Here is a 12,433-nt window from a genome sequence, read left to right as displayed (position 1 = left end):
AGAAACACATTTAACTTTCTCTTAACTGGAGAAAATTAGCATTTGAAAAACTAAGTTTCCAAAGCCCAATTGTTTCTTTAAAACAATCACCTATATTGCAGAGGTCTTATTTTTGGAAATTCTCTTTTCTTGAGAAAAGACTTATCTTAACAAGATTATCTCCAGGCTGCTTCCTACCACTTTTTGTCTTCATTGCAGTATGTGCTGGCAGGCTTTACTAGACAGTATAGTCTAGGATCAGCTGTTTTATTTCTCCTTCTATTAGTTCAAACTGAGATAGCTCACACATCTGTTTTATTTCTAAAATCACTGCCTAGGAAAAGTGTCCAGCTCATTCTAACCAAACATAAACTTTACTATAAATAACCAAGGACCTAACAAAATAGCTGTTTGGGGGAAATGGAAGTGTGTTTAAAAATCTGAATTCCTGCAAGGAGAGGCCTCAGCAATCTTAGTTTTAGAGCCTTCTTGACAGCAGAGATCAGTTTCTCTCAGACATTGTCCCCAGAGTAAGTGAACTGAAACTCTAGCAGGAAATCCAGGTATTAACATCATATTACTTCCTAATTATAAAACATCATTTCACATTCTGACATGATTCACTCCTAACCCTTTTATCTAAATCACGTATTTGCTTTCCGATTACAGTCTGACAGAAGAGTGCATCTGACATAAGACAGGGAATTGATCTTTAAAAAGACAGCAGTTCAAAGCCCAGAGATTTTATGCATAATACCTAAGATAGCTTAATTTGCTGCTTCACAGAAGTAATTCTGTTTGGAAGAATCACAATGTAATAAAAAGTTTGAGGGCTTCACAACGATGAAGCTATCTTTTTTTTTCTTTCAAGAAATAAGATTGCCATTCTAATACCTTAAAGGATTCTTAGATTTCTTTGCTGATATTTCCTACAAGCATTATAAGATGCATTTACTACCTGCTATTTTTTATATTGCTTTGAGCTCTCTTTGTTAATTGGTACCAGGTCAATGTAAAAGACCATGGTGAACATGCTCTAGCAATTGAGCTGACATTTTAACTTACTTCATATGTGACCTTTGTTGTCAGCTTATTCAAATGGCTGCTCTTCTAAAGTGAATGTATAGGGCGAAAGTAGACTAGAGAAGTCCATTCAGTTTGAAATGTTTCTTAATCATTCCCAAAGAAAAATGATATTAAACTATGAAAATTTAAAAATATCCCTGATCACATGGCACAAAAATAAAATGACTGCAAAAATGACAAGAGAAACTAATTTGCATTCCAATTAGTTTTATAAACCTGATTAAGGTATCTACTATGCCAAAAATAACAACAGATAATTAGTCCTTTCTTAACGATGACTGAACTGTTTTAGTTGTTCTACTACATATGGTAAAAATAATAAGCTAATTACTATACTAGAGACAACGTGCTAGAATCAGGAAGAATCAAGTTTAAATCTGGTCTCAGACTCTTAAAGCTATATGATAATGGGCAAGTGATCTGTCTGCCTCTGCCTCCCCATCTATAAGATGAATGTAACCAGCACCCGCCTTCCAAGGTTTTTTAGGTGGATCAAATGAATATAAAAAGTTCTTTGCAAACATTAGGGTGCATATAAATACTATATATTAATGTAATTCCTATGCTCTCTCATTTCAACTGTTTAATGATCTAACCCCAAAATTGTTCATCAAAAAAAAAGTATTATATAACTGCAAAGTATTCTGTGTGCCAATAGAAGACTGAGGATGAATTATTGTTAAATTGAATATTGTTTTTAAATTTTATTATTTTCTATGATTCATTAGTTACTTGTGGATATACAGAAATTAACTTATCTTCATAATATTAGTGCATTTCAGTCTCCCTGAAACTTAGGCTCATAAGATTTAAGACCAATTAAATGGTCTTAGAGATGTTCTAGATTAGCCCCATCATTGTGTAGGTAAGAAGACTAAAACTTCTAAAGGTGAAATATGCCAGGTCACTGCAGGAAATAAGTTCCTAGCTAGTATTCTTTCCAATAACCGTATTTATACCAAATGTCAGTTCCTAACTATATAGTATTAGTAAAAAAAAAAAAAAAGTATAGAAAAACATGAGATCTAAATTTTCTTCTATTTTTGGAAGTTTATTTCTGAATCTTTTAATATGACCCAAAGTCACTATCAGTGGTACCCTGGTTAAAGGAGCTAAATCCAAATTCAGGACACAACCAAGAATTCCACTGAAGTAAGGCCTACAGCTAATAAAGACTTATAATCTATAATAAGGCATGAATTATGATCATGCAGCCCTGGAAAGATTAGTTACATTTTTGGACGGCTATGTAAATATCACATTACTCTGATATAGAGCCAAAAATATGAAGCTTGGTTAATTCTGTGGAAGACTTTATCCTACCATAATGGAAGAGAGAAAATTTGGAACTAGTTCTCAGGATGAGAGGCGAATACTAACCCTGAGCAAACATTTGAACTAAATAGATCTGGAGAGCTTCTTTCCTGCTTTTTACCAGCTGCCTGCCATCATTTTTAACTACTGTCTTTGAGGTTTTTTTGTTTGGTTTGGTTTGGTTTGGTTTTTACAGCACGGACTTATGGAAAGGATGCACCTACATTATGAATTTGTTTCTTTTGAAATTAGTAAAAAAGGACAAACCTGCACATCGTAGGTCCCATTTAGTAAAAGAGGCCTGGAGGAATTGATGTCCTGGAGCACACCGGAAAGCACAGTGCGGTTGACTTTCTGGAAGTCTTTGGAGTGGCTGAACTGCACCATGTTGTGGAGGGCCAAGATTTTAGTGTCAAGCTCAGCATCCTGCCTGGTGCGGTTGTGCAATCCTAGGTGATACTTGCGGAAGTGCTTAATGAGATCTGTGGGGTCATTGCCATAATAGCCGTATCCACAGATGTTGCATTTGAAGTCCTGAAGCTCTGGAGACAGAGGTGCTGCATCTGGATTATCATTGACCAGTGAATCAGTTTTGGATTTGTTCAGTCTTACACCCCCATCTGAAGGCACTTGTGGGTTTTTTGAGGCCGCTGAAGTTGGGCTGGAACCTGGACAATCAGTCTGACCACTCTGCGCTTGTCCTGTCTCCTCTGTAGCCTTGGGTGACATCTTTTGTTCTTCATTTGTCTCCAGTGGGTCCCCTGATGGGGTGCAGACTATATCTTGGGTGTCATCTGTATCTGATCTTAGAGGAGACTTGAAGGGCTCACAGATTCCCCCAGCAGCTGGAGATGAGAAAGCCAACATATTTCTGTCTGTCACCTCATCATGAAGGAAGGATGAAATGTTTCCTCCCTTACTGTGGCTTTCATAATTGAAGCCAGCCTTCTCATTCAGGACTGAGCTTTTTAAGTCCTTCTTAATGCTGGAAGATGAATCTTGGACATGCAGGCAATGACCCTCCTTGTTGTTCACTTCTGCACTGTCACTCTGATCAGTATTTTCTGGCATCTGATCTGCAGAAAAGTCTTTGTTCCTTCCAGATACCTTGCTTTCTGTACCTATTGATTCGAGGTTCTGCGCCTCGCCTTCACTAGCAATGTTTCTCAGAGGGGGGTTCTTTTTCCGGACCATATCTGTAAATTTATAAGGCAAAAATCACATGAGATTGTTTGAAAGTCACCCATTATTTGAGCTGTACTTAAATACTTTACTTAGCCTAATCAATAGCATGCATTTTGTAAACAATACTATAAAGCATCCTATTACTATGGGGGGAAAACATTGTCAAGAGTCACAAAATTAAGCTTGAAATAAGCAAATAGTGTTCATTGATATCTCTATCACAAAGAGCGATTTGAAAATATCATGGGGAGTATAGCATTTAAAGATGGTCTCTTACAAATTATTTTTGGCCAAGTTATTTCCTTCAGTGCTATTTTAATGTGCTAATGACATTTCTTAAAACCTTACATTATTAAATTTTACAATGAGAATATAAATGTGATTTCAACAGAACTATTCCTGTAGCCAAGAAAGCAGGAAGAGCACATTATCAAGGAAATAGATATCAGTTTGATGCTACCAAACTGGCTTCACAAAATTATGATGATGACATAAGAATCACTTTCTTCCCTACTTAACAGTTTTGTTTTAGTGGTACTAGGTTTGATTTAATCAAAAGAGTAAAGAGAATGAAGCTACACAAGAAATGGGTTTTGTTTTACTAGGACTCTATTCAGCATAATGCCTAAGTCTACCTAGCCCTATGGAGCTAATTTGTTCTCTTAACTAATTCCATGGAAAACTTAATTTAGCTCAAATAAGTCAAAACACATGTTTTTTCTAAACCTATACTAGAAGGAAGGTACAATGACAAACACATTAGTTCAACCAGGTCTTTTCTGAAACATGTTAGACTGTAGTCAACCAGTACTAACAAACAGGAGCCTGTCAGACATGTTTCCTTGGGGTTGATGATGAGCATCATCCTTGTGACATTAGTAAAGTGTAGAGGCAGGATTTAGAAGGCAATGCAGTATAATACAGTGTTGGATATATACCCAAATGATTCCTCAATTCCAATCCTAGCATTGCCACTTACTGTATGACCTTGGGTGGGTCACTTCACCTCTCTGTGCCTCAGTTTCCTTATCTATAAAATGAGGGGGTTGAAATAGATGGCATCTAAGATCCCTACCAACTCCATAGGTAGTCACCTATGATTAAGACCACTAAGTTCAGCTGCTTTTCTCCTTTCTTAATCACCAAATGGAAAAATATTAGGTGGTATGTAAGACACTAACTCAAATGTTATCTAGGATAGTCTACTTGCCACTGTCAACTATAACATGTCTTCTTTACCATAAGACTCTGTTATAAGAACAGATTTCTGAGGGTCACAAAAAAGTCAAAATAAATAGCTTAGAAAAATTCAATGTAAACATATTTTGGCTTTTCCTCATTTGTTATTGTTCACAACAAAGAGGCAGTTTGTATATTTGGTAGAGAGCCAGCCTCAAAGGCAAGAAGATGGGTTCAAGTTCCACTGATAATATTTCCATCTCAGGTATAAATTGAGAAATGTAAACTTGGACAAGTTATTGAAGTTCTCAGTGCCTGTGGCTACTCTCTGTGGCTATACATTGAAGAGCAGGAACAGTGGTAGTAGGAGTTCCTTTACTAGAAGTTTCTTAGGGATATGAACATATAGAATCTGTCCAGAAAGGCCTAACAACTACTAATAAGTACATTTTGATATTACTGGTATACTTCAAAGTAGTATAAAATAATAGTTCTGTAATGCTAATAAAAGGGTTTTTGTTGGATTTTATTATTTATATTTTTATAATTTGAATCACTTTTTAAATAAACTCAGGAAGCTTACTACTTAATATTTCCCAAAATTTACATTATTGAAAAATGAAATGATTTTATTTATATAATCATCTCCAAGTTTAATATTTTCTTTAGAAATGCAATGATGGACCTAACAACCAAATATTCGTTATATAAGCTTTTTAAAAGACATTTCTCCTCTACTAACAATAAGAAATTGTCAGTCTTACCACCTTTTGTCATTTGAACCTCCAAATTGCAAAAATCATGTTGTTACAAGATGTCTGGATAGATATGGATGAAGTTTGTAGACAGGGAACAGAGCACAATTATTTGATCTATATGAATGACCTTATACCCTCATGCTCTAATCAAATAACTAGTCACAAACTGACAAACAATAGACAACTAATGGTTCAGTGAATTTTTATTCTGCTTTTTTTTTTGCTTTTCAAATGGTTCTTCTTATTTAGATACAAAGACATTAAAATGCATTTTAATCAAATTTACCCTCCATTAGCAAAACTCTTCATTTACTCTTTTTCCCCATATTGAATTTTGAGTTTACTCCACCTAATATAATGCTTGGTTGATATTTGTCACTATGTCTTATCATAAAAATGCAAATTCACTTTACACATACTTTAACATATTACATGATGGATTTCATAAATACAAAGCAATATTTTTCTTGGCAAAATTGTCAATATCCTATTCTGTAATATATTTTCCCTTTACAGCAACTGATCAAAATCTCAATACTAGTATACCAAAGAGAAATTTCAGGCTACAAAAACAATAGAATGGGGAGACTTGAAAAGAATACTACTACTTATCTTATATTCATTAAAATGACCACTTAGCTTCTCTTCTCTAAATAAATGAGAGTTTATTAATAGTAGTTTTCTACTCAATTTTCAAAAACAACAGAGCAATAAATGAATGAAAAATATTTATTAAGCACTTAAAATGTGCAAATAGTGCTACTAAATGTTGGAAATACAAACAGAAAACTGAGTTCCTGCCCTCAAGGAGCTCAAGACTTATTAATGATCTGTGGAGTTAGTGTCAAAGGCAAAATCAAAAGTAACAAGATGTTGAGATGAAATACTCTTCTAAAATTCACTAATACTGTGAAAAAATATTTGGGCTAAATATTAAAATATTTAAACTTTTCAATTTGGGATCAGGATTTATTTAAGAAATCACCTACTATTGTCACTACGTGATGAAACAATATCAAAATTAACTTTCCACTACACAGGGCTTCAGCCTATTGAAGCACAGATTTTTTAACTACAAATGAGTTACTGAGTATTTATGCTGAATAGAGAACCTAATATAGCATGAATGTGTTATACTTGGTCAGGCGGGAGGAATGATGTGCTAAATAGTAACAAATTCAAAGTTTATGACAATTTTATTTTCCTTTCTCTTTGTTTTCATTCTTGGCTTCTTTTCACCCCTCTTTATTCTGTGGTCTGTTTAACTGATTGCTACTCTAAAGGATCCTTGGAAATAATATTGTATATGTGTATGTATGTGTGCTTTACTGGAATTCAATCGCTATCATTTTTCAAAATGACATATTATGTAAATATAAGCATATTTGCAGTACTTCTACACTGAGGAAACCATCCACCAGCAAGTCATAAGTTAGATACAGTAAGAATATAGCCACTCTCCAATTATTATCTGTACCACAAATAACAGATTGCATGATGTTTTATTGTGTGCCAAGAACTTTTCAGTTAACATTTTCACTTGAAAAAATGGATCACATACTTGTAAAATCATACCCAGCATTGACTTCATAAGGCATGTGGCTTTAGAGTGCTTTTTACAATTATTAATTCTATTAGTCAACTAGCAGGAGGCTAATGCAATTGTCTTAGAAGATGCACGGAAGACACAGAAGACATTTTGAGAGCTGATCTGTATATCTGTAAAACAAAGCAAAAAAAAGATTTTCCTTCCTAAATAATGTATACTTAGGATTCTATATCAATACATCCCACCTAGTACACATCAACATGTCCCCACCATGGGTTGCTTGAAAAACTGCAGGCATTTTCTTCTACAGAAGCACAGAAAGGACTTTATCAACATCCATTCCCTTCTTTGAGTTTTTGCCAAGCACAGAACGGATCATGATATAGCAAATTATTAAAGAGTAGGCACTAATAACATGAAAATTTCTGTTCTCAAGACTACAGTTGACATGAATATTGATGAAAAATACCTTAACTTGTTAAAGCCCTTCAACTGCAATGACATACCTACCTTACCAACACCAAAGAAATACAGGAGATTTAATTAATGATTAATAGGAATGCACTTTGGTATTTTTCAGTTAGTAAAATATCAAGCTGTGAAAAAAAGAATCATTATTCCACCATTCAGCCCTAATTATTAGATTTGGCAAAATGAAAAAGTTAAGTGACTTGACCAGGGTAATATAGCCTGTGTGTCTAAGGCACAACTGGAAACCAGGTCTTTATGACTTTGAGATCAATCCATTTTGCCACAGTGACCCATTTATAGATAAGAAATAAAAATATTAGCCCTTAATATTTAATTCATTTAGTGACTATCTCACAGATTCGATTGATTTAAATATGGAAATTAGCCCTTCCTAGAAAATAGTTGAATTCTTTGTTTCTTGGAATCTTCATAGCTAAGTGCAACTCACTTTTCTATTATAATCCTGATATGGTAAACCAGGTATATATATAAACCATTGGCATGTCCAAATAACTGATTCAAATAACCAGAGAGCAATAGAATCATTGGGCATGTTGCCCATCAAATGGAGTAGATGAATACTATTGCAAGAATTTGAATGAGGATGGAAAAACTAATGAATCAAAAGGATTTGTACCATAAAATCATAACCTATCTTTTAAAAATCTTTAACCTCATAAATTTGGAATTGATTTTTCTCCATCTAATGCACATGTAAGAAGTATTTTCCTTTATTATTTTTAAGTGGAGTATAGTCAAAAATGAAAAGATTGCATAGTATGGTGAAAAGAATTTAAGAAACGGGGTTCTAGCTCATTCCATCATTAATAAATTGTTTGACCTTGGGCAAGTTACTGACTTCTCTGAATCTGAGTAACTTCATATGTAGAATAATCAGTTTGACTTAGAGATGACCTCCAAGATCCCTCCTAGCACAGTGATTCTGTTTCTGTCTTATGGATGTATTAACTATTTTTTACTTTAAAAGATAAAGATTAGTAAATATTAATTTCTGTCCTTTAAAAATAAGATGCCACTAAACTTTTGAGGTGACCTGAGAATCTCTGATATCTATCAAACTAGCTGATGCTACCTTCCCCTACTGGAATTGAAAAGCCAAGTATATATAAATATGTGTACATGTATATGAATATGTGTGCATGTGTGCATGTATGTGGGGCTGGGAAAGAAAAAACATTTCCTCATATAGAAAATTCTACTTTTTTCAATGAGCAGTGAGCAAATTAACTGAATACAGAAATATTGCCAGTCCATCAATCATATTATTCTCAGAATGAAAGAGTAAAAATTGGGAGGGAAAAATGCATTTTGACCTAAGTCTCTCCTGTAATGTGTGATTTTTATTACAAGCAGAAGTTCTTTTTGTAACATGAAAAAGGTGACTTCTTAATCTTTCTTTAATATAATGTAAATTTTAAGTATTTGAGATAAAAGTCAAAACACAAAGTGCAACATCCCGGTCTTTAGTTTTGCAAGGAGGTACCCATCCATTATGCAAAAAGCACTTGTTATGTCCTATGTGCACTAGGTAGGGCAAGGATTTTAGTTTCCAGTTAGCTCTTGAGAAGAAAGTAATAGTAAACTATTTCTTTTGATCAAAAATCGCCCACAAAGAATTTCAGGAATTGGGCAAGTGATATCAGAATAAAAAGCAGGTCAAGTCTTGGTCCAAGAATCCTATATAGTTTCCATATGATCAACATGCAAGAAACAGTTTTTAAGAACATGTGTGTCTGCTCATTGACTTAAGAGGAAAAAATCTCACTTGAGTCCTGTCTACTTCATATATACAGATCAAAATCAGATTGCTTAAGTGAACTATAAAATGCAAGGAAACATATCGTTTATACTATTCCCAAGAAAAAGAGTAACAGAAAGTGTTTAAATGTTTTCTCTTTCTTTTGACTCACTCCAACACAATAGCAGAACATTAGATTTCCTTCTCTTACTTTAAACATCATATACTCAAAGCCAGAATCTATTCTTTTGCTATTCATTTCCATCTAATTTACTCTCTTTGCATTGATTATCATCCAATCTTTAAAGATACTCTTGGATACCCTAAATCCTGTTGAGATAGACAGTGTCATCACCTTCAAACAACTCCCATCAAATAAATGTCTTATTAATTCACATCAAATTAATCCAAAATGATCTCCTCTATTAACGTATGCTTCAGAGCACAAAGCACATTAGTAGTCATCTGGACACTAGAATAAATTCAAGCCTCTCTCCAAGATAAAATAGAGACTATTTAGCTATCCCATTTCAAAGAGTTTCAACTGTAGCCCAAACACATTTTACCCGTCTTTGATTTCATTATGCTATGTTCTCCACATTTTAACCTCATTTCATCCCAAATTTACAAATTAAGATGACAGCCTACAAAAGAACACAATTTGATATTTGCTACAATGAAATGTATTTTAGTCATATTCATCTTCTAGAGTATTCTTAAGTATTTTATTCTAACAAAACTGCAATTAAAAACAAACTATTAATGAATTGTTTCTGCAGGGTGTGGTATTCAACTTCAAGGACCACATGAAATCCTGATTGAGAATATATTTGGAACAATACAAAACTGATTCATCTGTTTGCAGAACAAGGCATATAAAATACAGGAAATGAGTAAATACTATGACTTATCAAAAATAAGATATTAAAAAGAAAGAAATGATAAAAAAAATTACTCTTCGAACCACTGTAATTTCAGCAACATGGATTACAATTCCTCTTTGTCTTAATAAAAATCAGTGGGAGACTTGATTGTTGCCTTTGGTATTAAAAAAAAATCAAGGTTCCAGTCCTGCATTGACAAATACTGACTGTGTCAACCTGAACAAGTGATTTTTCTCTCTGTGCCAAGAAGAAGCTCTAACTCTCAATGACTGATCAGTTGCTGATTTGCATTGCCAGGACCTACTATACTAGGAGTTCTCATACATTGTTGAAATCACAATTCAAGGATCAACCTCTCCTCAACCCTCAACAAGAATGAATGTCTGGGCCAACTATCATAGGGGTGATAATGAATCTATATATGCTGGTTCTTGGACATATTGCTTTGTGACTTGATGCACTTTAAATTTTTAAATTCACATTTTGTTGCTCTCTGTCTCTGCCTCTGTCCTCTCTTGCTCTCGAGCTCTCTCTGGCTCTGTTATTGTCTCTCTGGGTCTCCTCTCTGGCTCTCTGGCTGTCTTTCCCTGTATACATGCTTGCATGCAATGTATGTAGTTAAGTGAGTAGGAGTATATGAATGTATGCATTCATTATTTATGGCCAGACAGTGAATTTAAAGAATAAGAAGCTCTACTTAGAGAAAATATTCTTTACCAATGCAAAATAACAATTGTTTTGCAACTTACAGTCTTAGAGAGGATAAATGATGTTCCCACTCATAAGGTAAAGTTAAATATTTTAAAGGGAGGCTCAAACTTAAATCTTTCTGACCCTCAAATCAGATGTCTCTATACTATTCAAGGTTCTATACAGTAAATAAATAATTTAAATAATAAAAGCTTTAAAATTACAAAATGTTCATCTTAATCTAGCAATTAATCTTAGAATAAAAAGTTTTATAAAGATCAGTGCTATGTTCTATTAATCACTTAATATTATTCACATTAATACCATTTCTATTAGAAATAATATATCAAGTTTATATATCATTCCATCATTTTTCAGTCATATCGTACTCTTTGTAAGCCTATCTGGGGTTTTCCTGGCAAAGATAATGGAGTGGTTTACCATTGCCTTCTCCAGCTCATTTTTCAGATGAGAAGACTTTGGCAAACAGGGCTAAGTGACTTGCCCAGGGATGCACAAGTAGGCTGGATTTGGGCTCAAGAAAATGAGTCTTCCTTACTCCAGACCCTGCACTCTACTCTCTCCATTACATTACCTAGCCACCCTCATGTTTAAATAGCATGTTTATAGATATTTAAAATCCACTTTTCTACCACCACCTTGTAAAATTTGTAGTATGATCCTTGCTATTTGCATCGAACAGATCAGGAAAGTGAGATTTAGAGAAGTTAATAGACTTGTTCACAATCATATTGAGAAGAAGACTATGGTGCAACTCTGATTCAGGTCTTCTGATTACAAGTCAAGTGACTCTTCCATTCCACCTCTCTACCAACTGATTAAATTGAATTTACAACTAATTTCCCCAAAGACATTTTTATTCCTTTTTCAGCAAGCAAAAATTATAGAAATAATCTGTGATCCAATTTTTGTCGAAACAAATCAATCTGAGTTTTGCATTTGCATTTTCCAAACTTAAATCTACTCCCTAGCTTATTTAAGCCAAAAAAGATTCTCAACTAAACCCTGGTCAAAGAGACCAAAGTCCATAAAGGAATCTCCAAGATTGCCTCATGGAAAACTTTAAAATGCATCAATTTATCCTGACAGATGATTCGAACTGACAATTTATTTGTATATAAATTAGCTTACCAATCAAGACAAAAATAGCCCCAATTCTAGGCTTCATAGGGATGCCTTTGGTTTTCTTCCCAGCATTTGCCTAAAAACAGCTTTGTGTACTAAAGGTACTTTATTTTTATGTAATGATGTTTCATTGCCTGTTCCCTCAATCTGTTATTTTACTGCAGAAAAATCTAAAATGATTACTCAATGTGCTAAAATAACTACCATTTAACAGCTCTTAGCTCTCCCAGAAGAAATCCTATCGGTTAATTATTCACTACACACTCAGTGGTGAATTGGAATTTATATAAATTATATAGTATATAAACAGATATACAGCAAAAAGATAAGACATCTTAAAAGTAGCACTGGAATTTCTAAACTGTGTAGAATAGGCACATTTGATGGCTTGGTTTTCTTTAAGGTTACTGAATTTCTTATGTGGATTTAAGGG

General features: G+C 33.9%; 1 protein-coding gene across 4 annotated transcripts in view; it reads right to left on the bottom strand.

Moving 5' to 3' along the window:
• Nucleotides 1-12,433, bottom strand: part of TRPS1 (transcriptional repressor GATA binding 1) — a 299,611-nt gene that overhangs the window by 242,310 nt on the left and 44,868 nt on the right. For 2 of the 4 annotated variants that reach the window (XM_007488237.3, XM_007488238.3), the window contains exons 2-3: nucleotides 7,063-7,220; nucleotides 2,647-3,575 (exon numbers count right to left, since the gene is read on the bottom strand). In XM_007488237.3, coding sequence (XP_007488299.1) covers nucleotides 2,647-3,575; nucleotides 7,063-7,099 — 966 coding nt within the window. In that variant the 5' untranslated portion in view covers nucleotides 7,100-7,220. The remainder of the gene's footprint in view (nucleotides 1-2,646; nucleotides 3,576-7,062; nucleotides 7,221-12,433) is intronic. The other 2 variants (XM_007488240.3, XM_007488241.3) reach the window with 2 other exon arrangements.

This window comes from Monodelphis domestica, chromosome 3 (assembly GCF_027887165.1).
Source record: "Monodelphis domestica isolate mMonDom1 chromosome 3, mMonDom1.pri, whole genome shotgun sequence".
NCBI classification, from domain to species: domain Eukaryota; kingdom Metazoa; phylum Chordata; class Mammalia; order Didelphimorphia; family Didelphidae; genus Monodelphis; species Monodelphis domestica.
This window is presented reverse-complemented; position numbering and strand designations above follow the sequence as displayed.